The 23,715-nt window shown below is 43.4% G+C and overlaps 2 protein-coding genes across 8 annotated transcripts in view; one reads left to right on the forward strand and one right to left on the reverse strand.

The window, feature by feature from the left end:
- Positions 1 to 9,110, forward strand: part of SPIRE1 (spire type actin nucleation factor 1) — a 128,776-nt gene extending 119,666 nt beyond the window's left edge. For all 5 annotated transcript variants that reach the window (XM_064705808.1, XM_064705812.1, XM_064705809.1 and 2 more), the window contains 4 exons: positions 830 to 900; positions 1,667 to 1,694; positions 1,783 to 1,913; positions 2,758 to 9,110. In XM_064705808.1, coding sequence (XP_064561878.1) covers positions 830 to 900; positions 1,667 to 1,694; positions 1,783 to 1,913; positions 2,758 to 3,010 — 483 coding nt within the window. In that variant the 3' untranslated portion in view covers positions 3,011 to 9,110. The remainder of the gene's footprint in view (positions 1 to 829; positions 901 to 1,666; positions 1,695 to 1,782; positions 1,914 to 2,757) is intronic.
- Positions 9,111 to 12,811: 3,701 nt separating this feature from the next.
- PRELID3A (PRELI domain containing 3A) lies at positions 12,812 to 23,715 on the reverse strand. Of its 3 annotated transcripts, none has more exons than XR_010439206.1 (7): positions 23,550 to 23,715; positions 21,106 to 21,274; positions 20,714 to 20,803; positions 19,891 to 19,961; positions 19,694 to 19,796; positions 18,007 to 18,119; positions 12,812 to 14,480 (listed from the first exon to the last, which is right to left on the reverse strand). XR_010439206.1 is itself a non-coding variant. In XM_064705814.1 (7 exons), exons 1-6 carry the CDS (start codon positions 23,579 to 23,581, stop codon positions 18,066 to 18,068), a joined length of 519 nt encoding a protein of 172 aa, XP_064561884.1. In that variant the 5' UTR covers positions 23,582 to 23,715; the 3' UTR covers positions 14,365 to 14,480; positions 18,031 to 18,065. The 3 variants fall into 3 exon arrangements, 2 of the variants coding, with proteins under 2 accessions (XP_064561883.1, XP_064561884.1); XM_064705814.1 differs by having other exon boundaries at positions 14,365 to 14,480; positions 18,031 to 18,119; XM_064705813.1 differs by lacking the exon at positions 18,007 to 18,119.

Consider the following 23,715-nt stretch of genomic DNA (forward strand, 5'->3'; position numbering starts at 1 on the left):
TTTGCAATTATCAGAGTGTTTATGTGTGTGTCTGGTTTGAACTTCATTGACTGAGGTGATTTCTGTCCCCATGCCTTCTGCAGGTTTGGTTACCTTTTCTGTTCCAGAAAATAGAATTACAAATAGCAACAGAAAACTGCAAGTTCTTCATATATGAACCCTTACAATCAAGCACAGAGGGAATTAAAGCCTTCAGAGAAGTGATGCAACCAGAAGGAGGTTTAATTTTAGAGACCCCTTCACTAATGCATTTTTCTGTAAACTGCAGATTGGAGACTGGTACTTCCCAGTAGAAGCAGCATCCTTTTCTCCCACTTTTAATTTGTGCTTCTTGGACACCTCCAGAAAGCCTATTTTGACTTCACTGTGTATTTTATCTACAGGCCTACCTGTGTCTAATGTGCAGATTTATGTTAAGGGCTTAATACATTTAAGGCAGAGGAACAATAATCTTATAATGTCATTCATTAGATTCAGCTGTTGCCTGTTGTCATGACATATAAAGCTTAGTAATGAGCTTTTCTCAAATCTCAAAGTAGGTTGAGGATTTAATTAATTTACCCCACTATTAAAATTGTTTGCTTTTATTTCTAACCAAAGTTATCTAGTTAATGAGCAAGTATTTAATTTAGGCAAAACAATTAAAGGCTTAATTCTAAATATATGAAGATACAGTTCTGGACCTTGTTCTCAACATCATCTTAGAAGTACAGAGCCAGAACTGGATGTAGCCCTGCCACTGTGACCTTGCCATCAGCAGCTGGTCAGTGAAGTCATCACTGTGGGACTGTGCTTAACACTCTGCATTCCCCTGTTCTTCTTCCTCCAGCTCTGCTTTTGCTGTCGAACAAGAAGGTTTTCTTTCTTTACCTGGTCTTACACTTGTCAGTTCTGCAAGAGGTAAATATTTTATGTCTGTTAATAAATTAGTACAATTTCATAGGAAAAATAATTGATTTATACATTAGAAACCCTCAAAAATTTTTTGCTGTATACTGTTGGTTTGGTTTATTTCTCTAACAGTCTGTGTTAAAAAAAAAGAAAAAAGTATTTCATTTGTAAATATTCAATATTTCATTTGTAAATGACTGAACTGCTTCCTTGGACTGAAACTCTTGACTAAAAGTGAGAGAAATGTTTGTTGTTTTTTTTAATGCTTTTGAGAAAGCAACATGGAATTTACTCAGGCTCCCCACTCAACAGTTCTACAACCTCTGTGCTTGGGGAAAACATTTCAAGGCAATTTATTTTTTGGGCAATTTATTTTTTGGGCAATTTTTTTTGAGTATTGAGGCAGGGGAAATGCAAGAAGGAATATTTGCAGGCAAAATGATAAATTTTAAGTTAACAGTGAGACAATAAGTCAGAAGATCTATGTCATCACTGAATTTTGGTCTCACTTACCAGAAGAGGTTTCTTTAGAGGAAAATCAGGGGGTTTTTTTCCTGTTTTTTGATTTTGTTGTCATTCTTGTTCAGCATTTCTCCTTGCTTCTGGCTTCATGTTCTGATTGAAGTTACTATGTTGAAGAAGCTTTAAAAAATAAAAATGTTTGTTTAAGGGGAGAATGGAGGGGGGTGGGCTTCTAACTCCTGAAATCCCTTCTTTTTGATTTAAACATAATTTTTCCCAAAGGATTGATTCATGCTCTTGTTTTTTTACACAGGCCTGTATGCTCACAGTGTTGCAAAAAAGTAAGTAAGGAAACCTCTGTTTTGAGCCTTTCTAAAAAGCTGCAGGCTTTGTAATGATGCTGCACGTGCCTTGTGCTGTCCCCAACAGATGCGGCTGCCATCGAAGCCATACTCCACCCTCCCCATCTTCTCCCTGGGACCCTCAACCTTGCAAAGGGGAGAAAGCTTCATGAGGCCAGAGAAACCCTCCACCAGTCACCACCATTCCCTGCGGAGCAGGTGAGAGACAGCCCAGCCTCACTTGTGTCTGTTGCAAATGTTCCCCAAATGTTTCATGCCGGCTTATCAGTCATGAACATGCTGCTCACTTGTTTTGTATTTGGCCATGTTTCTAATGCCTGTAGTAACTTTCCTGAAGATACCTGAAAGGCCAGGTCTCTTCTAGTCATTGCTTTGATTTACAGAAATAGCAACCTTACAGTGTCTTAAACCTTTTTCACATTACAGCTGAAAAATAATGAGAGTCTGGGACGACTGTATTTCTGTAGGACCTCTGAGAAAATATCCTTAATATGTCTTTTTTTTTCTGGTGTGAATGGACTCTTTGGAGATAAATTTTACAGGCTGAAATCACCCACTGAATGAGAATTCAGAGATGTCTAGTGCACTGATTTATCTTCTTTTCCCTTAATTTTTCTTACTCCAGTTTTCATCATTTTTTCACTTTAATATTATGAAGTTATCTGTTGGCTTTATATCTTAGACATGGATGGTTGTCAAAGATAATCAAATATAAAAGAAATGCTCCTTTTTGGGGGAATCCGCTGTATAAACCCTCTGCATAGATTACCATTGCTATGGTGCTGTGTAGATTAGCCAAAAACATCAGCTATTTTTAGTTACTAGGAAGGTTGTTTTTGCCAGGATGTAAATGTTACACACGCCCTCAGTCAGGGGCCCTGCAATCTTGCCAATCCAGGCAGAAGCTGTTGTCTCCAGTGTTTGGAGTAATTTGGGACAGGAGGAAGGAAAATTTAAATCCAGACCTTTCTGATGTGATTTTTTCTGGGGCCTGCAGCCAAGCTGAAGATAACGTGACAGATCCTGCTCTTTTGCCTTTCAGGTTGACCTCAAGGTCCAAGTCTGTGGATAAGTCGCACGAAGAGTTTCCCAAAGAATTAATGGAGGACTGGAGCACAATGGAGGTTTGTGTGGACTGCAAGAAGTTCATCTCAGAAATCATCAACTCAAGCCGGCGCAGCCTGTCCCTGGCCAACAAGCGAGCCAGGTTAAAAAGGAAAACGCAATCCTTCTACATGTCCTCAGCAGGAACCTCGGAGTACTGCCCCTCGGAAAGGACGATCAACGAGGTCTGAGCCTGTGCCTTCTGCTTTGCTTCAGCTCCACCAGGTCATCATCCATCAGCCAGGTCACTGGGTCTGGATCGTCACCCCGTTGCTTTGTTCCACCTGACTGGCTTGGGTTTGCCTTCAGTCACAGGATTTCCTGCTCCAGCAGCTCCCAGAGACACAGAGCTGTGCTGGGATCTGTGCAGGGCGATACACGACGGGGCAGCTGCTTGCACTGGGAGACATCAACAGTTGGAAATTGTTGCCTCTTTTGTATGTGTGCGTCGAAATGAGAAAGCCTTTTCTCACTTTCACTCTTTTTTTAACCATGCTTTGAATCATTTTTCAGGAGATGAGCAGGTGTCTGGTGGAGAACCAGATCTAGCACAGTGTCAGCACCAGCACACTAGCAAGCAGTAGGTCCTGCTGCATTCCCACCCTCGGAATGCTCACGCCCAGCAGGCACCCAGCATGAGCAGCTCCAGTCAGATCCATCTCCCTTTGAGCCATTTGGTTGCTCTGAGATCAGGGCTCAGCACGGGACTCTGCAGTGTCAGTGTCCTGGGGCAAAGCAGGTGACAAAGCTCTTGGCCCGTGTGGTCGGTCGTACCCCTGAGCTGCTGTACTTCTTAAGCCTTAGTGTCCTTCTGAGTGACTCCTGAGCAGGTTTTAGTAGTTCACTTTCTATCTTGAATGTATGATAATGACTACTAGTAGCAGTGAATTTTAGTAGTAGACAAAGTTGTACAGTTTATGGGGAGGACGGGAAATAAGGGAGGCTTCTAATTTTAACTGAATACCTGTAAAATTGTTCTCGTGGTTACTCAGAGAAAGCAGTGAGTAAGGTGTACATTTGTATTATAATGGAGCACACAGATACTGCTAGAGTTCTGTTTGACAGCATATCCACTTGTAACCCCATTTTTTCTGGGGTTTATAACTTGGCTGTAAAAATTCGTGTTTGGCTGAAATTTGGGACAGTGCTCTCTCAGATTGGGAGCAATCTCTTTTTTTTCTTTAATCTTTTTTTCGTTCTTTCCCCCTTTTTAATTCACTCACAAGGGAGTGCTAGACTAATTGTGTAAAAGTTCCAACAATTTTACAATGTTAACTGACTTCTCATGCTTTTTTGCACTTTTTTTTACATTCAGAATACTTTTTTTTTTTTTTAATTCAGTCATAGCCAGAGTTTAGTCAATAATTTGGGGCCAGATCTTTTTGGTATTTAAAAACAAGCTAACATAGCCAAGTTATTAATACTTGAAATCAACTACTGTAACTTTTTTCATAAATTTTTTAATACCCTGAGGCATATTTAATATCTATATAGCAGTGTATTATAGAATGACATAGCAGAAAAGTTTCAGATCTATTTATTAACATTTCTATTCTTCGAGTTAATGAGAGATACCTCAGAACTGCTCCAAAGTAGCTGGGACTGGACTTCCATAACATAATTTTAAAGGTGTATTAAGCAAAACAGCTTCCTCTGTCCAAAAAGCCCAAGAGGCAGACTGCCTCTCTGGCCCTGGCAAGGCACAGTGCCCAGGCTGGGAGGCACCAGGGCTGCTTGGCTCCCATTTGGCAGCCTTTGGAGCAGCCATCCATATCGTCTCTTTTAGGCTGATTGGAAAAGCACATGCAAAAGTCTCTGTAAACCTTCCCAGAGAGTCAGCCATCCTTATTTTTTTCTTAGAAGCCCCCTTGGAAAATGAGAATTATCACATATGTAGGGCTTATTGAAATAGTTTCTATTTTTTTCTGAACCAATGCAAACAGGAAAAGCAGGGCTCAGTGCTATCTCTCCCTCCTTGCTGTCCCATTTAAGGTCAGGTGTCACAGCCCTCTCCTCATGGTACCTCTGGAAAAGTGTCTTGCATGTTAAGGCACCTGGAGTACTGGCATGGGATAGGGATGTAGGATTGCAGGGGAGCAGCACAGGCTGGCTGGTGGGAAAGGTTCTGCTGTCGCTGGAAGGGTTGCCTGATCTCAGTCACATCAGCACTTTGTCTTGTTTCTGTGCCAAAACCAGGCTGTGTGTTTGCTGCACAGTGCACCAGGGGAACCAGACAGAAACAAATGCAGGAAATCTCGCTTTGCATCTGCCTGTTGTTGTCAGGATTTTTTCATGGAGATGCCCAGGCCATGTTTCAGTTGCACAGTCCTCTGCTCACAGTCTGCTTCCCTGGTGTCCTCAGGCCACTGAGGTGCCGGGCATCCAGCACATTTATTTTCCTCTTGGAGAGGTATTTGGGATGTTGTAGAGCAGGCAGGATGAAGGACTAAGTAGCTCCTGAGCATGTGAAGGCAAACAAGTCTTTCATGCCTGTGCCCTGCCCCACTCTGGCAGTGTCTGGGGGTGGCTCTGGGGCAGTGGCAGAGCTTTGTGATCCAGCCTGTGCCTGCCCTGAAGTCTCACAAGTCCCTGGCTCAGGACAGGCTCTCCTGTGCTGAGCAGGGCACAAACACTGAAAAACAACCCAGTGGTTGTACAGATGGCTCCCCATTGCTGCCATGGGCCAGGGCCTGGACAACCTCCCTTTTTCCCTGGGAAAAACCCTCCAAGCTGCTGACACGTGCTGTGGCAGGCTCCAGAAGACACGGTGTGGAGGGCTGCCTCTCCCTTGGCTCCATCCCTTCCTCCCTGGCACAGTTGCTCCACATTATCCCAGCATTTCATTCTGTGAGCGGAGGAGCAGCGGGTTGGCTGGTCGCGGGAAGCCTGAAGGAGCTCGGCTCGCTGGTTGCCTGGCTCTGCAGAGGGGGCTATTTTTAGCTTTCCATCTCCTCCCTGCCTGCACCAGCATCCCAAATGCACTGCAGCCATTGGCCCAGCAGCCCGTGGTGCTGCCCAGCATGTCCTAGTTACGGGCTGAACTTCACGTCAGCGTCGGAGGGGGAAATCAGAAGCTTGTAAATATCTGTAATATATTTATTAATATTTAGGAAGTCTCCATCAATCATGCAATGGGAATGGAATTTCCCATGATGTTTTAAAAAGGAAACGAGTCTTATTTATATGTGTGTTGGCTGTTATCTTTTATTAGAGTTAATGCTTTCAGCCCCCTAATACAGTTTGCACATCTTAGAGCGAATTACTGCTGAAAAGAACGCGGCACTAGCACAGAGAACTCTGTTCCACAAATTTTAAAATTATTTTCTTTGGGTTTTTTTAGCTTTATTAGTATGCCCAAGGTCTGTTAAAGTTTTTCATAGGAGACCCAAGGAGCTAAAAATGCCTCTGGCAGCATCAGTCTTGTTTTGTATGTGAACCTGGTTGTGGGGAATGCAAAACCAGCTCTGCCTCACGGTGGTGATGAAAGATGTGAGCAGGCTTTTGCTGCAGCTCTCAGACCTGACCTTTCAAGTGTTCATGGTGACAGTAGTGTTTTGAGGGGTTGTTGGGGTTTTTTTTTTCCTTTCTCCATTACTTCCTTTATACAGGGAGGGGTGTTGCCTGGTAAAAATAAAATGTCTTTCCATTATAACCTTTGTCTGTGTTAATTATTCATGGGGAAGCTGATTTAAAGGTTCTGTCTCTCTCTTTTTCATGCTTTTATAGTTTTGTAATATCAGTCAGATGTTTCTTTTGGTAAAGAATTGTTAACAAAAATGATTGCATAACAGCTGAACACTGGCTGGGCTGCATGAAGGGATGAAAACCTGTCGAAGTACCTTTAGAATAGCAATAAAAACTGCTTGTGTAACCTCAGTGATGTGATTAACTCCTTGTCATCATCTGCAGCCAACTCCCTCTGTTACCAGTGTGCTGCTTCTTCCAACGCTGGCGGGCTGTACCTGAGGCAGCACATTTGTCCTGCATGTAATACAGGCTTTGGGAAATCTCCATCCCTCCCTCATCATTGGGAGAGAAATGCTGACAGTCTTTTGGAGAGGTTCTTGATGGATTTGGTTTAGTTTTTAAACCAGAAGTGGAGAGAACATTATTATCACAACTCTGACATTGTTCTCTCTTCTCTCCTGAGCATCCCTTTTTCCTCAGTCAAGTTCAGCATCAGCTTCCCTGGTTCGTTACTGGCTGCATGCTCTATAGGTTAAAACTTATTTAGAACCTCCAACTTTAAACTCCTGATTGCTGCCTTCCTGCTTTACTTCATCCAGCAGCTCTGCACAACTCTTAGGAATGTCTGTCTTACAGCTCAGTCTCATCTGTGAAACAGTGACAGCACACAGGCATGAGAGAAAGGTGCTGCAACTCTACACTCTGGTGCTAAGGCACATGGATTATGTTCATGTTACCAGAAAATTTTATACTGTTGCCATGTTGATAACTTGGAGCTGCTCTGGTTTATTTCTTCTTTTGTATATGTGTATCTTAAGGCCAGTCTGAGAATGTTTATGAATACCAATTCCAGCTATAGAAACCTTTTTCATTGTTTCTGTCTGATTTTTACTATTGTGTTTCAGACTTTTTGGGTACCTGTAATTACTATTCCCCAGAACTTCCTTGTAGGAGAGCCATGACAGAGGGGCATGAGCTCAGCCTGGTGTGACACACAGCACAGAAGCCCCATGCTGAGCGGCACCTGTGAGCTCCTGCAGCCTGGGCCTTCCCTGTTCCCTCACCTTGATATTGAAAAATCCCAGAGCTGCCCATGTTGCCCAGCTGCCCTGGCACATGTTGTGAGCTGCTTTGTGTCCCAGAGTCCCCAGCTGCAAAATGACATTTCAAAGTGGTTACAAACCATTTAAAGAATTTTGAGAGCTGCTACTGAAGAGCTGAGTGCTCAGTGTCAGAGCTGAAAGGATCCTGCAGTGCAAGTTTCCATCTGCTTTCAGTACTGGAAAACAATTAGCTCTACTTCCAGGTGAAACAAATTCCAGAGAGATGAAACTTGACAATACTCTGACAAGCAAAGACTTGTGAATGAATTTTTCCATGGTAGGTCTGCACTCAACAAATGTCATGGGGTGTAATCAGGAGAAGGAGCTAAACAGGCATCAAATTCTATGCAGTAGTAGCTTAGACTGTTTATTTGCAATAAATCAATTCAGTAACATTCCAGTTTCTTCCCTAGTCAGGCTGTTCTGCAGTGGCAGTGCCTGCCTGAACTGAGTGTCAGATGTGAGGCAGTCCAGGCTCTGTGTCCTGAGGTAACAGGAGCTGCTGCTGTCTGCACAGGGCAGCGAGATGGGTTCTGTAGAACATTTCTAGATCTTTGGAACAGCCCTTTGGAACAGACCCTTCAGAACAGGCCTTACTATAGCTAATTTAAAAATACACTTGTAAACAGGTAATTTTTCAAGGTGCCAGACTGCTACTGTAAACTCACAGCTAAAAAGGATTATTGATATACTGTTTGATTATTGATATATTTGATTTTTTAAAAAACCAACCCATAAGAGCACTCAGTATGAAAAAAACATATTCTTGGACCCTCCAATGCAGCTGAAGGTGTTTCCACTAAGCTTCAGGTCCTCTCTGCATTTCTCTAACCAGTGACACCAGTGCTTAGAAATGGGAGCCAGCAATGCTTTGGCTTTTGCAGGACAGGCCCTGGGCCAGACAGTGCAATGTGGGATTTTTTAAACTGGATTTCAGAAATCTGAGTTCAGAAATCTGCTAAATCTATAATTAAAGGACATGGGCATGAGTTGATGTAATCCCTGCAGGAGGTGGGCTCCCAAAGTTTAGTGGAAATAAGCACCAGTTCAGCTGGCACAGATTATAGAGAGGCAGCACTCTCAAGGCCCATTTTCAGCTGAGACATTTAAGGTGGGCATGTTCCTTTTGAAGGGCTGGTGGTTACACTCCCTGTGACTCAAAAGCAAAATGAAGATCATGAGAAGGGTTTTTGAATTGTATTTCTGTTAAAGCTGGTTCCATCTCCCTCACCCCCTTCTTTAATAAAGAAAAAAAATACCCCAAACAGGAGGTGCACTTTTTGGACATGAACAGGCCTAAAGCACAAACCCTTCCCCTCTGAGCTCCCCCTGCTTCTGTGCTGTCACTGTGCATGTACTGTCTGCGCATCTTCAGGGACACCAGGGGCATCAGCTCTAACAGCAAAAGGCCACAGAACTGTCTCCTGCTTGTTTCCATGTTATGTGGTACTGAAATGCAATTTCTTGTCCATGCATTACTAATTAAAACTCTTTAAAATTACTGCATTGCTCTCACTTTCTTGAGGGAACTGTAAAGATCACTAGCACTCTTTCCTACAGAGCACATGTGGCAAGGCTGTGTTCCACATTTGTTTGGCCAGGCAGAGCTCTGAGCTTTAGCTGCTGCAGATCTTAGCAAGGTCAGAAACAAAATTATAGCAAAGTAAAAGAGAAGGTATTGTACCAGCAGGGCACCACATTAGGAGCCCTTAGTGATCATTTCACTTGCAGGTGCCTTCCAGTAAAATGAGAATCATACCTCACTCACCACAGTGGTGGAAAAATTAAAAGGACAGGGCTTGTGTTTCACAGAAATGCCTTCTCACTGAACAAATCCATAGTGAAAGCATGACCTGCTCCCTGGAGCTGTGATTAAAAGGCTTAGCCCATAACCTGCATGATACTCACAGGTGGCAGGTAGTGTTGGTGGGGTGACAAGGTAATTTATTAGATAAATAAAGTCTTATTTACAAGTCAAGGCTAGTGATTTTAGATGAGTCTTTCCTGTTCTAATGCAAAATGAAGCAGCTGCCAGTCCCAAATGCAGTTACCAGCCCAGGCCCAGAGGACCCCAGCAGAGCTTTTGAGCAGTGTGTGGCTTACAGCAAGCTCCAGGGAGACTGGTACTGCATCCTGCTGCCCACCCAGCACAGACCAATGGAACTTGTTTTTCTGCAGCTTTCTCAGAAAAACAACAGTGTGTTAGATATTACCACAGTCACACCCAGAAGTGATTTTTTTAAACTGCACATGGCATTTATTTTGGATAGCACCACAGGGTACATGGACACTGCACAGCTCTGTCTAGGGAGGCGCAGCAGCAGGAATGGTGTTGCCTACCCACCACTGCTCCACCTGAGGATTTGAATGGGAAGTGTCTCATCAAGGAACATGGCTGGGCATTTTCCCAGTGCTAGGTTGTTACATTGTCAGTACATCAGTGCCCAGTTTGTGCTCTGCAGCAGTTTCTGACACCACCCACTGCAGCTCAATGCCTTTGCTTACTTTAAGCAAAGTTTTAAAGAATATGGGAGCTTTCACTAGGATTGCCTGTTGTCCCAACAAATACAACCCTTCCTCCAGCATGCCTGCTGACCTGATGAGGGAAAAGAAATAAGAAGCACGGGGGAGCATGGAAGACTCACACTGGCACAAGGCCAAATTAAGTCTAAACAAACCCAATTAATTACACACCAGACCATTTGATTATGATGTTTTTAGTCGATACTTTTGTTGCTAACATGAGCCTGCACCAGCACAACAACTACACATCAACCAGACGCCAGTCTATTTTGAGTGTGGGATCTTCAACATCTTAAAATCCTTCAGGGCCAAGAACCACCGTGCCCAGTTTGCCCCGCTCTGGGAACCACTGCTGCCCTCGCTGCTCCCCCTGCAGTCACGAACCAGCTCTTCCCAGCTCCTGCCCTCCACAGCAGGCATGTGTGACACAGCCGTGGGGATAGGGAGAGCAGCCACACTTCTATCCAGCGTGGAGATCTGATGCGCTGGCACTAAATTCTTAAAATCTGACCACCTCCCTACATTGCACCCTTGAATTGCAACTCAGCAGCTGAGAAACATTGAACTGCAGCTTGAACAACTGCTGTACACAACCTCCCTCTCACAGCTCACAAAACCCAACTTCAGTTCCACTTTCAACTCTCCAAGTGCAGAATTCTTACTCAAGATGGCACTTTCTGCCTATTAATCTACATAGTTACAACCTCTGAGCTTTTTTCTGCTTGGCCCCCAGCACTTCAAGATCCCTCCAAGTAAATCAGCACTGACTTTACAGCATTTCTGCTTTACACATTTTTTCCTCCTACGTATCCCTTTTCCTCCTTCTGCTGCAATCCAAAAAGCTGTGCTCTGCTGCTCCCACAAGCAGCCTAACACTTTCCCTCACATGCAGCTTTCTGTCTTTGAGAAGCCTCAGCCAATGCATGTGACATAAAACTGACTTCAGAAATATTTTTTAGCCATTTCCAGTAAAGAAAGAGAAGATGGAGGAATTTTTCTAGGGAGCAATGAAAATAAACAATTCCAAAGGCAGGAAGTTTTTTTGCCTCAAGGGCCAGCTCAGTCTATAACAGTCTAAGAACTGGAATGGGAATTGAGACGCTTCAAAATCAGTGTTATGCACAGCACAGAGATGCCACCAGATCCCATTGATCTGACCAGTCACATAGCCAAGGGAGAAGGACTGAAGCCCCATATGCCAACAATAAGGACAGAGAGCAGGGTAAAATCTTCCCAGGAAAACTTATGGGAAATTAAGAACCACTTCATCTCCTGAATACTGGAGCCTACCTGTAGCCATGATGTTTTCTGAAAAATCCTTTCCTCAGGATTTTTTCTCCTGAGAAGCTGAGAGGCCTCAGGAACAAAATGTAAACAATGGTTACCTGCTGCTGTGGGATGCAACAGGTGCATCTGTGATTGGTCTCATGTGGTTGTTTCTAATTAATGGCCAATCACAGTCCAGCTGTCCGGACTGTCTCGGTCAGTCACAAGCCTTTGTTATCATTCCTTTTCTATTCTTAGCAAGCCTTCTGATGAAATCCTTTCTTCTATTCTTTTACTATAGTTTTAATATAATATATATCATAAAATAATCAATCAAGCCTTCTGAAACATGGAGTCAGATCCTCATCTCTTCCCTCATCCTCAGACCCCTGCAAACACCATCACACCTACCTGGCTCCAGTGTGACCCACTGCAAGGTCCTTTGTACACACTGGCAAAATGAGCAGCCACAGGAAGATCAATAATCCCATGGATGCACAACTGGCACCTACCCCTAAGATGAGAGGGAGCCAAGTGATGAACAGGCCTCCAGAAGAAATTTGTCTTTTTCCTACCCAAAGTGTCCCCACTCTCCTTTAGCCTAGAGAAACACAGGAGAGGACTGAGCACGAGTAGGAAAGCTGCTGATGCCTGGCAGGTGGAGCAGCAGACAGACTGGAAAACAAAGCATTTAGCCACAACTTCCTAAGTGGGAGGAAATGGTGGAGTGAAAGCAGCCCAAAAACAGGGAGGAACAGAACAGAAAGGAGCTAGGGAAGGAAGCAGATAGGGATTAGTTCCTGCAAGAAGGAAACAAAGTGTCAAGAAAGTAATCTGGGAACCTGACGTGTAATTGGCACTGACCCAGGGTGTGGCAGAGGAGCTCGGCTCCAGAGAGCCCGTGGTGACTTTGAGGAAGTGCCATGCACAAGTCAGCCAGCCTAAGACAACACTAAGTAATATTTCATTTCTGATGCAAGGAGCAGCTTTAGACAACTCTTCTCCCATACCAAAGCAACACAGGAGCCTCTCCAAAGGCTTTCCCCCCCTGCTGACAGTCATGTTTCCATCCCTCCAGCAGGCATGCACGGAAATGCTGCAGCACAGGTTTCCAAATGGACACACCCCACCCAACTCTTCCCTCTTTTGTGCAGAGCTCTGCCATAGCTGCACTCCCCTGCCTAGCAGAACACCAGGAGCTAGAACATCTTCTGTGCTCCTCACCCAGGAAGTGACATCACTCCTGGAAAGGGGACAACAACTGACCTGCACCAAAGCCATCCACCTTATTTTCCAGACATGGGCTGCTTCAAGCTCTAAGTTTCTGTTCCAAAATAGGAAGGGCTTTAGTCCACATAAAAAAAAGCAATGTAAATATCTGCTATTCATTTAATTGCTTTCAACTAATAGGCATATTTTTTAAAGTAGGTTTATTCATTAGGATCATGTAATTTAGTTACACCCAGATTAAAGTTTACTTTCAAACCAACCAGAATATGAATGCTGCAAATTCCCTTAAGCTACAAACACTTTAAAATTATCAGATCAAAACAGTGACCAACATTTTACTCTTCAATTTTTTCAGAAGTTACTCATGCTCTTTAACAGCTTCCTGAGCACATGCTTGCCACTTGAACAAGTAAACATCCTTGCAACACTTGTTTCACTTTGTGTGCATAACAAGAAATAAGTTAAAATGCCCTAACAGAGGGTTCTGTCAGAGAAACACATATTACATCTGGACCAAACATGACAATTCTGTAAACATCAGACAAGGTTAGAGTCATCACCAATATATATTTATGCATATTTAATAGGAAAGTTTCTGCAGTTATTGGAGTATTTTTCCAGATAATGAGAAGCATTTCAAACGATTTTAAAACCATTTTGTACCCACGTGGAAAAGAGTTGAAAAGGTTCAGTTACACTGGTAGTCAGTAGTTAACAAAAAGCATTTAGAAATGAGAGTCCACTTGTGGTTCTTGTATTCTTGTTTTCTCCACTCAGGAAATTAAAAGTTTCTCTTTATGAAACCTTATCATTTAGATGTAAAATTTTCTGCTCATTTCTCATTTCAACTCTTCTGGTTATTGCATCAATTTCTCCCTCAGGTAAGATGTGATGTGAAGAACAAGGACCAGTGGAACAGCACGGTCTCTTCATTCCAGCAGCCTACAAATACCCTTCTTAGAGATAAGTAAGTATTTTCCAGCACCTTCAAGTAATCCCTGTCCCCACAGGGAGGGGAGGAAAGAGGAAAAATTAATAAATAAGAAAATAAATTATACCCTTCTTCCCACCAGAAAAACTATCTTAGGCTATTAACATCAATAGAAACTTTATCTTTGTTTGGATACAAATATCTAAGAGGTAAATTATCTATGTGTCATGTTCAGGCAGCACCTAAGAAGAGTTAGTTCCACACAAGATGTAGCCTTTCAAGATGATCCTCTAGATAAATATCAGATTTACAGTATCATGTTCTGACTCATGTAGTTCCCTTTAACTGGCCATAAGACATTATCAGATTACAAACCAGACAAAATTCAGTGCTCTAGGGCCTATCAGCCCTTTACAGAACAAAAGTTCACACAGAAAACCCTTAATCCCACACATGCTTTTTTTCAAGCTTTTCAGTTTGAGATGGTGTAAATATAACATGTCCTCTACCTTTATTTGAAAAGGTACATTTAGGCTGCTTTGAATGTGCTAAACATTTTATTTCCAGTGTTAAACATAAACTGTTCAAATGAAAAGAGCATCTGCAGGAGGTCAGTTTAAACTTCAGTAGGCAACAAGAGCTGCGTGGAGATGATGGATGAGGTTACTTTTCCGCTGATCCAGTATTCTTACAAATGGACAAATCCTCTGCAGATCAGCCTTGGGAGGGAGCTCTACAGAGCAGTCTGCAGAATAAGACTTTTCTGTCAGTTTCTTGGTTTTATTTGGTGAACCCAAAGATTTGGCTTTATTGTTCCGTGGACGCTGCTGCCATGGCTGGTTTGATCCCCTCACGCGTGGACTTCAGCTCTTCCAGTTCTGTGTTTAGTTTGCTGATCACCCACTCCAGGGCATCCCGGCCCTGCCAGAAAAACACCAGGATTTAGGATCACAACAGACACACCACCACTGCTCATGCTTCTATAGTTCTTCCTCTGTCAGACATGAAACTTGTTTCAAAATCAGTGCCATGCTCTGCATAGTCTGATACCAGATTATATTGATAATTTCTTAGCATCTTCTTATGGAAACTTCACTGCAGAGGCATTTGCTTCACCCCTAAGTCAGAAGCAAATGCAGTGCTGGTGTGAGCTGCCAGTAGCACAAGGCCCAATTCAGCAGTCAAGTTTCCTTACCTAAGAGAATTGCTGGTTTTGCTCTTTGCTGCTCCCACCACCCAAATAATACTATGGCAAAATCTCAGCTTTATTAGCCAAGTTACAGAGAAAGTTTTTGAGAAGATCCGGGACAATGAAAAGTCTTCCAGTGCTCTTTGAAGTAGCAGCTAAGTGATCTGATACCTATCTAGAGTTCAGAAGCGGACTCACACTGAATTCTACATTTGTACACAGCAACTTTTCAGCAGCTAAATCAGACTAATTGAGAGTTGCACATTTTATATCAATGCACGGGAATGTCTCAAGATCAGAAATGACAGCCAGTGATTCAGTAACAGCTGGAGAACCCAGGGCAATAAGCCTGGCAAAAACCTTTCACCTGAAGAAGACTCTGTAGCAGTTGCATCCCAATGACCACAAGATGCAGCCAGCAGCGCAATGAAGTCAAGAAAGAGAAAGACTTTAACTAAACAAAAGTCAAGATTTTAGAACTCTGCAAGCTCAGAATAGCAGCTTTTGTCAAAGCAAGCAGATGGGATCAGACCAGGAGAAGACTTGGTCTTTTTTCACTTGGAGATTCAGAGAGATTCAGCTCTATTACTCCACTAAGAATAAGAAATACAAGGAGTGGAGAGCAGTAAGTGGGAGCCACATGGCTCTGGCCAAGTTCAGAATTCTGGAGATAAAGGTTTGAGCCCAAAAAGTCATAAATGTTCAGGAGAGCCACTGTCAGTGCTCAAGCCTTCTGCAGACATCGATAGAAAGGACAAGCACGGCCTCCTCTGCACAGTGTTGTGTGCCAGACTGTGATGTGCTAATTTTGTTGTGTTCATTAAAGGTGTACAGAAACACCACAGTGTCCAGAACCTGCTGCTGTCCTTTATAGACTAGTAAGCATGAACAAGAATCTGCATAAGCAGCTTTGAAAACCTAAGGAAAAAAGAATGTCAGAAGAAAGCTCACACACTCCTCAAGAATTTTTTGCCAGGCTAGAAACATCAGCCTAGAATAATATGAAAAGCCCAGATCCAGAGTGCAAAGTGTAACCTGTTAAAAAGAATAGTTTTACTGTGAATAGGAGCACAGTTATCTCAAGACGCTCTTGAGATGACTCACAAAGGTCAGCAAACTCCATTTCTCTTTGGATTTTCCATATTCCAAGGACTCACAGAATAAACACTAATTCCTACTTCTGCACTGGCAGGCAGTCCTTAAACTGAGAAAAGTCATCCAGGTATCACAATAAAGTGATCAGATCTTGGTGAAGGCTCAGAAAGGGAGATTAAGCTCCACCCCAAATTACCTCAAGAACTAGGATGTCTAAGTTAACTAGTTCCAGAGATGTCTTTAAAAAATACTAATAATGTTCAAGAAAGTTGACTGAAATTGTCCACTTTAAGTTCAAGTTGCTGATAGAAGACCTTAGAAGGGATGATTTAACTTCTGAGCTCCTTCCATTTGAGCACCAAAGTGATTGTTCTTCAGAAGGGAGTAATTTCCAACTTCTCCACAGGCTGTGCAAGACCTGGGAATGCCAGCAAAGCACAAATAAAAGCACCCAGACCTGGGCACAGCAACAAGTTGTAACCAGCTGTGAATTAACTGAGATGAGTGCTCACTGAGGGAGAAGTGGGGGGCAGGGAGGGGGAATCATCTTTCAGTAAGCAGGCATTTGGACCTTTAAAAGTCAGGTTTAAATATCCTCTCCGAGGTGACACAGGCACACAGAACTGAGACAGCAACAGCTTGGATGTTACATTTGTTATATTGCTCAAAGAAGACTTGTCAGAAGGTAAAACACCCTGGCCATAGAAAACAATCAGTAGAAAAACACTGAGATTCTTTTCAGGCCCTGACTTGAAACTATCACATCATTGTGTCTTACTTGATATCTTTGTGGATGAGATAAATTAATTTTAAAAATCCATGACATTCAACTAGAGCACCAAGATATTTCCTCTGATTTTAGGGAGTACATAGGTCTGTGTATATCTCCTTAGACTTGCCTACACTATATACCATATTTTGCAGCTAAGAATAAACTCATGATTTTGGCAAGGAAGACTTCAGGAACATCCTGCACAGGAAATAAGGTTAGAAATCTCAACTAGATCCAAAGCCTTCAAGTGCCACAAAACTACCCAGTTATGAGAAAAAATCTGACAGAGGACTGTCTATAAAGTGTCATACTGTACAAGAAGTTCTGCAGTCAGTCATTAAGCAGGCACACTCATCCCCAGGCATGCACGGTGTGTTATTCATTATTGCAGGTGTCAGCAGCATGACGTGGCTGGCAGGACAAGCGCTGCAGATGAAGATTTGTTGGTAGAGCTTAATGACTGATAAGTGCTGAGCCTTTGTACTGGATGTTTTCCAGAAAAACAGCCATAAAAGCTTAGTGGAATGAGAACGTAAAAGCAAGCACTCATGGCATACATGAATCTCAAAGTAAGCAGTGTAAAAAGCCCAACTTTCTTAACTAGGAGAAGCAGCAAAATGGATCTTTTTCTTTTTAGGAAATTTTACTGGTTGAAGCAGAAGCCAATACAGGAATGACAGGGACAGGCTACACTGACTAGTGGAAGAAAAATAATCTGCACAGAGGTCTCATAGAGGCAAATACACTCAGTTCTCTCAACCCTGAACTCAGATTTGTTCATAGCTCTATAACTGCAGGGACAAGTCGCTACCAACATGAACATAACTACAAGATAAATGAAAAACAGGAACAGTCTGGCATCCTGACAGCTTCAAGCTTTGCACAGATTTCCTCAGAAGGGCAACACTACTCCTCAGGCAGAAGAAAAGCAAATACAATTCCGCTACGCAAAACATTACCCCTGCTAGGCAACCTGTTTCAAGAAATCAATTTTATATCCTAAGAACACAGTTCTGTTTTATTTTTATAAAGCCAATTCCACTCACTAGCCAATTTATTAATTTCTCTAGGTACCAGCCTTATATACTGAAATCACAGAAACTCAGACCAGATTAAATGCTCAGTGGAGGGACTCCTCACAGCCCTAGCTGTCTGCAGCCCTCAAGCCATAAGCAAGGCTGTGTGCCACATGGCTGCAGCACCTTGGCTGCCCCGTGGCACAAGCACATGGATCCAGCCTGGGCCTGTGCTCACCCTCCACAACTGCAGGGCAAGGAGCAGCTCTGCCATTCCTGTATGCAAGGTGTGTGAAACAGACATGCAGGATCATTTATGGAATCCACGTGACAACAGTCCATGCAGATATTGGCTAGAAAGCTGAAATGCTGTACCAAGAAGGAGAATGCTGGCATTACCACTAGTTAGTACAAACTGCAGGTGTGGAGAACTGCTAGCTTAGAGCGCTCTCAGAATTTTGAATTATCCACTCAATAGCATCCCACCCCTAGAGTAACACAAAAAGATTTACAACAAACAGCAAATGATTTTTTCATCGTCATTAAAAATAATAATGCATCACCTGCCACTGCTACCTCAGAGCAAAGTCTCAATAATTCCTATTTCTTCAGAACAACAAAACATTTTTCAGTAACTGTCATGAAGTTTAAGAGGGGTGTTCAGAGGCACAGCACAGCATGCAAGAAGAGCCAGTATTAGCACAGTAGGTACTGGTTAGCAAGGAGAGGGCTGGTAACAGCAATTACAAATTCCTGCCAAGTTCAAACTCTGTAGAGACTTTGTATTTGTGAAATACACAGCACAAGAAGATCTTTCTGATTTGCAAGAAGCTTGTAAGCCAGTGCCTTCCCTGAAAATGGCAGAACGGAACAATCTTCAAAAGAAATTAAGCTCTCTCACAGGCAACACCTCAGCAGGTACCAAGAAATATTTACAGTTTCTCTGATTTCAAAAGAGATATGTAAATGTAGCCAATGCCTTCAGAGGAATTTTGCCAGTATTTTTAAGTGTGCCTAACTTGATCTGGCACATGAGCCAACTAGACAATGCTTTGCTAACTCTGGGCCAGCCTGAAATTTGGTTGTGAGCCAGGGTTTGTTCCTCTTTCAAGAATATACACTCCACACAGACTTTTAAATGGAAACCAGATCAGAACAGAACTGGAATTTAACTGAAATACCTTCCATAAAACAGAGAGCACCCAGCTAGGTAAAGGTACTCTTCAGTGTCTAGAAATGATCCATCATTCCTTCCCCATGCCATGATTTTAACAAATTTTCCTCTCACCTTAGGAGAAGCACACAGAAGGGTGGCAAAAGATGCTTTCTCCTCTCTCATCTAGTTGGTCCTACCAAGTTGGCTTACACTGGCCAAGGAGCATCCCTCACAAGGATGAAGGGGTGGCCAAAGCACAGGATTTCTGGCATAGCAGGAATTACCTGGGCCAGATTCCCACTGTGCTGAACCCCTCCAGCAAAGCAGAACAAAATCTCAAACGCCAATAGCATCCATCCTGCTGTTAGGCAGCAAGGCCTATGCTTCTCTAGCAATTCCATTTTTCCCCAAGAAACTGTAGGACAAGGTGCTCAAGAATAAACACTCCCATAGCTCTGCCTGTGCTGAAGAGCAGCTCCAGGGCTGCAGGCCAAACAGAAAAAGCACAGGACAGAGCAGTCAGGGCAGCGTTACCCAGGTGAGCCAGCACAGTCTCACCTCCTCAAAGAATATGCTTCTGCTTACACTAAATTACTTTTAGCCAAAGGAAAGGAGACAGCTCAATGATGGATATGAACAGGAACAACTTACAAAAACAGCACAGAAAATATGCTGGTATTAACTGATAAATCCACATTATAAAGGCTGAATGTGAAGTTACATTTTCTACTAGCACTAGCTCCTAGAAACAGGTTGCTGAGGTTCTATAAAAAAACCTACTGAAACACTGCACACAAAATCTGGAGATATTAAATTTAACATTCAACACACACCATTGACAATTACTATTTCAAAAGAAAGAGTGATTGGGTGGAGAAGAGAGGAGAAAACAGAATAAATATGTACCTTTCTGGCATTAGAAGATATTGTATTTGCCATCAAGCTTTCCAGATAACTGCTCAAGCTAATGCCTTTAACAGTAATAATTGCTTCTTGGGTTAGCACAGTCCTGTAAGGCAATAAGGAAAGGTTAACACCTAAGCTGAACTGAACTAACAAATTGTCTCCTAGACACAAAGACACACATAAATTTCCCTACTTACTTTTCCGGGTTTTCTGGATGAGGTGTGTAAACCAGTCTCTCGTCAACAGACACCAAGTTTGTGAGTGTAATCTTAAGAACAAAAACAGAGCTGAAATCCTCACTTCTCACCTTTTATTTTTCTGTTATCAGCAGCACTCAATACTCAATAGCAGAGCACTCGATTTAACATCAAAATACTGTACACAGACTATAAAACCCACAACATAGTCAATAAAAAGACCTATAAAGGGTGACATATATTCTTCTATCCTTGATCTAATTATATCAAAGTTCCCATTCACAGGACAGAACACCAACAGCTTTCCCTGAATGTTGAGTTTGATTTATGGACAGTGGTTAAGAGAGGCTCTTCCAGACCCCCATAGCACCACCTGGATTAGACAGAAAATCAGGAAGGACAAGGCCTCTTGTACAGAGACAAGGCTCTCCTACAGACAAGCCCACGTTAAATCTGAGATCTGTGAGTTACCAGGATACCAAAACATAGCACAATGCCTCATTCACATTCTATGAAAAAAGGCATTTCACATTAAAACTTTTGTTGGAAATGACAGAACTCATTCATCTAAAAGTCAAACTATTTCACATGCACTCTGAGAAATAATCTTACATTAAAAGCAGAATCACAAATGTTTGATGATGAAGTATCTAAATTAGAAGAAGAAAAAGGGAGGGGAAAAAGAGTCATCTAAAACACTGATTGAGACCTGTAAATTGTTGCCTCCAATGAAAGACACAGCTACACTTCTAATCTAAATGTTGAGAGCAAAACATCCAACTTCCAGAACTAATTACCAGAAACTTCTTAAGCCACCACTCACATTAGTTGAGCAAAGCTCCATCTTCTTTTCCACTGGATCTACCACAGAATGCTCCTCTATGTAAGTCAGAGTTCTACTTGTTCCTAATATCTGAAGGGGAAAAAAATGTTAAGTACCAACATTCAACAAACAAACTGAACCTCAAAACACGTAAGTGCAAAGTTCTCAGTGACCCCAAATAAACACAATTCCATGGATATCAGAGGATTGTGATCAGTGGCAAGACTTCATTGTCTAGATTGTATCAGCCACAGAGCATGGCACAGACCAGCCTGGAAGGCATTGACAGGCACACACAAATTTCAGCTTTTACTTCAAAGTCAGCTCCAACTCACAGGGTGACATAAAAGGGATCCCACCCTAACTAAAGAATGAAGGGTGCAAAAACGTACCGCTTTGACAATGCTGGGCAGTCCCCACTCCGTGCTGAGCAGGCGGTGACTGTGCAGCCTCCCCTGGTTATCCAGGCTCCTGTCCAGGACATCCACTCCCACCACACACGGATTCATGGGGTTGGGGTACTTCCTCATAGCAGCTTTGATCACTGTATCCCAGGGATGCCTGAGGGAGGAAGAGGGGAGAGTATCTGTAAGTATTTTGTATTGAATTGCAAGTAATCCCATGATACTAAATCAGGATTTAGGTTGTGCAACATGGGACAGGCTGTGCAGCTTCACAGCTCCCAGAAGTCCCTTTGGAATACAGTTATGCTTGGAAAGGCAACACAGATATAAAAACAGAAGAAAAAAAATTCTTCTCTCCAGACTGAAGCAAGGAATTATTAATGCAAGACTAAGAAAAATGAGGGCAAGGGGCAACAGTCACTCACTGCTACAAGTGACATTCCAAGTAGTGCCCACAGAGATGTGGGAATCTCAGCTCATTCCACAACTCCACCAGGAAAGCAACTTCACCTAACACTTAAGCTTGCCCTGCTTGGAGAAGAGGGCTAGACTACATGACCTCCAGGAGTTCCACTCCACCCCAAGTTTTTCTGTAATTCTAAGCATACCAAATAAACTAAAGAGGACATCACTAGCTTCTGCTCCTCCCTATAGCAAAAAAAAAAAAAAAAAAAAAAAAAAAAAGCAAAGTGAAATTAAATTCTACTAAAAAAAAGGATGATTGGGAAAGAAACAGATTTTTAGAAAGCCCACCAGCTCACAGCCTGATGTCTGCACCTATACTACTGCTTCCAGCAGTTTGCTAGCATGAATTCCACTTATGGATACTCTTCTCAGAACTGTTTTTACAAAACAAATTTTGATAACCTCCAATTCCTGAGATTGGAGCAGTCCTGCTACTCAAGGCCAGACTGTCCACACAGCTCTCAGGTACTTCAGACATTTCTTTCTGAAACAGAGGAGGCTACAGAAACCATGGACTTGATCCAACAGAGAAATTCTGTCCCTATTATTTCTATATTCAGAATAACTGACTGTCCTGACATAATCGCCTTAAAGCCTTTAAAGGTACGTTTAAAAATTCAACAATTGGCATCTAACTTAAGAAGGCTTAGGGGTGCCAACTTGTACTTAGGAGTTGCACTTGGGGCCCTAAATGGATTTTATTTTAGTCTTAAAATAGACTGGTACAGAAAGGCACTGACAGTACAGCACTACAAGAACAAACAGAAAGTTGGAAAAATAAGTTATTTTCTAACAAGAAAAGTGTCAGAAAGCTTTACTGGTGCAAGCAGGAGAAATAAGAGCCCTCAATTCCTGTAGCAGAAGGAGAGCTGGAGGATTGCTCCTTGTTCCATCTTTGGTGACTTTACACCTCCATCAACAGAAGATACACAAACTGAAAATGACAAAATTCTGTTAAATGTCCCTAAGGGACTGAGTCAGAGAGCTGATAAGGCACAACAACATTTTATTAACCATTCAAATTAACTACCTACACCCACACACATTACGCCATAAGACGTGGATGTTCTAATACAGAACTTGATGAGAAAATGTCAAATAAAAATAGCTTTTGCATTCCCTAGGTGACAGATACTCAGACTCGGGAGTTGTGTCATGCTGGAGCAGCCTCTGCCTGATATTTCCTGCTAGAAACCACAGTTCGCTTACACCAGACCAGTGCTGAAGCTGAGCACCGAGTACCTGCATCAGCGCAAGGAATTCAGCTGCGTTGAGCTAATTAAGGAAATTCAGAGCAACATATCTGGGATATTTCGTAAATACGTTAGTGCTCTTCGGGCCTCAAGACTTGGGAACACCTGTAGCAGAGGAATCACCGGCGGTGGCACTCCCAGAGTGGGAATGCCACGGGCCGTGGGGAGCCAGCTCCCGGGACAGCTCGCTACAAGCTCCCGATACTTCTCCCTGCTGCTTCCTCGTTAGGCCAGACCGCGTTCCATGCAGAAAAGCACTGATGGAAAGAACATTTACTGAGAGCCGGCTGCTGGGCACACAGCGGCACACCTGAGACTAAGGGACACCGTCACTCTGTCCTCACCTCTTGGAACATGTATCATAGGCTCTACATCGGTAGCTTGAGATTTATTTTTAGTTATGGTGTGAAAGTTATTTTTCCTAAGCACCCAGCCCTTCACCAAGCCACCACGCTGTGGGGCCAGCTCTACCACTCCATCCTGTCGGAATGCTGTTCCCGAGACAGGAGAAGCCCAGGAGCGGGGTCCGCCCGCGATCGAGACGATGCAGGACCGGCACCACCGGAGCCCGTTCCCGGCCTCCCTCCTCCTCCCGCGGCCGCGCCGCAGCATTGCCATTTCCGCCGTCACCCCGGCGGGACCCGGCTCGCCCCGCACGGCCCGGCTCGGTGAAGTGCCGGGGTCGCTCCGAGCCCTCCCCGCCCGGCCCCTCACCCGAACACGTGCTCCGAGCTCCAGATCTTCATGGCCGCTCCCGGTGCGTCTCGCAGAGCCCGACGCCAGGGAGAGCGCGCGACGGCGGAGCCCGGCTGCCTGACAGCCTCGCGCCGGCTCGGCGAGCGCGAGCGGCCGCCGGGAGGGGCGCGGGGGGCGTGCCCGG

Source organism: Zonotrichia leucophrys, chromosome 2 (assembly GCF_028769735.1).
Source record: "Zonotrichia leucophrys gambelii isolate GWCS_2022_RI chromosome 2, RI_Zleu_2.0, whole genome shotgun sequence".
NCBI classification, from domain to species: domain Eukaryota; kingdom Metazoa; phylum Chordata; class Aves; order Passeriformes; family Passerellidae; genus Zonotrichia; species Zonotrichia leucophrys.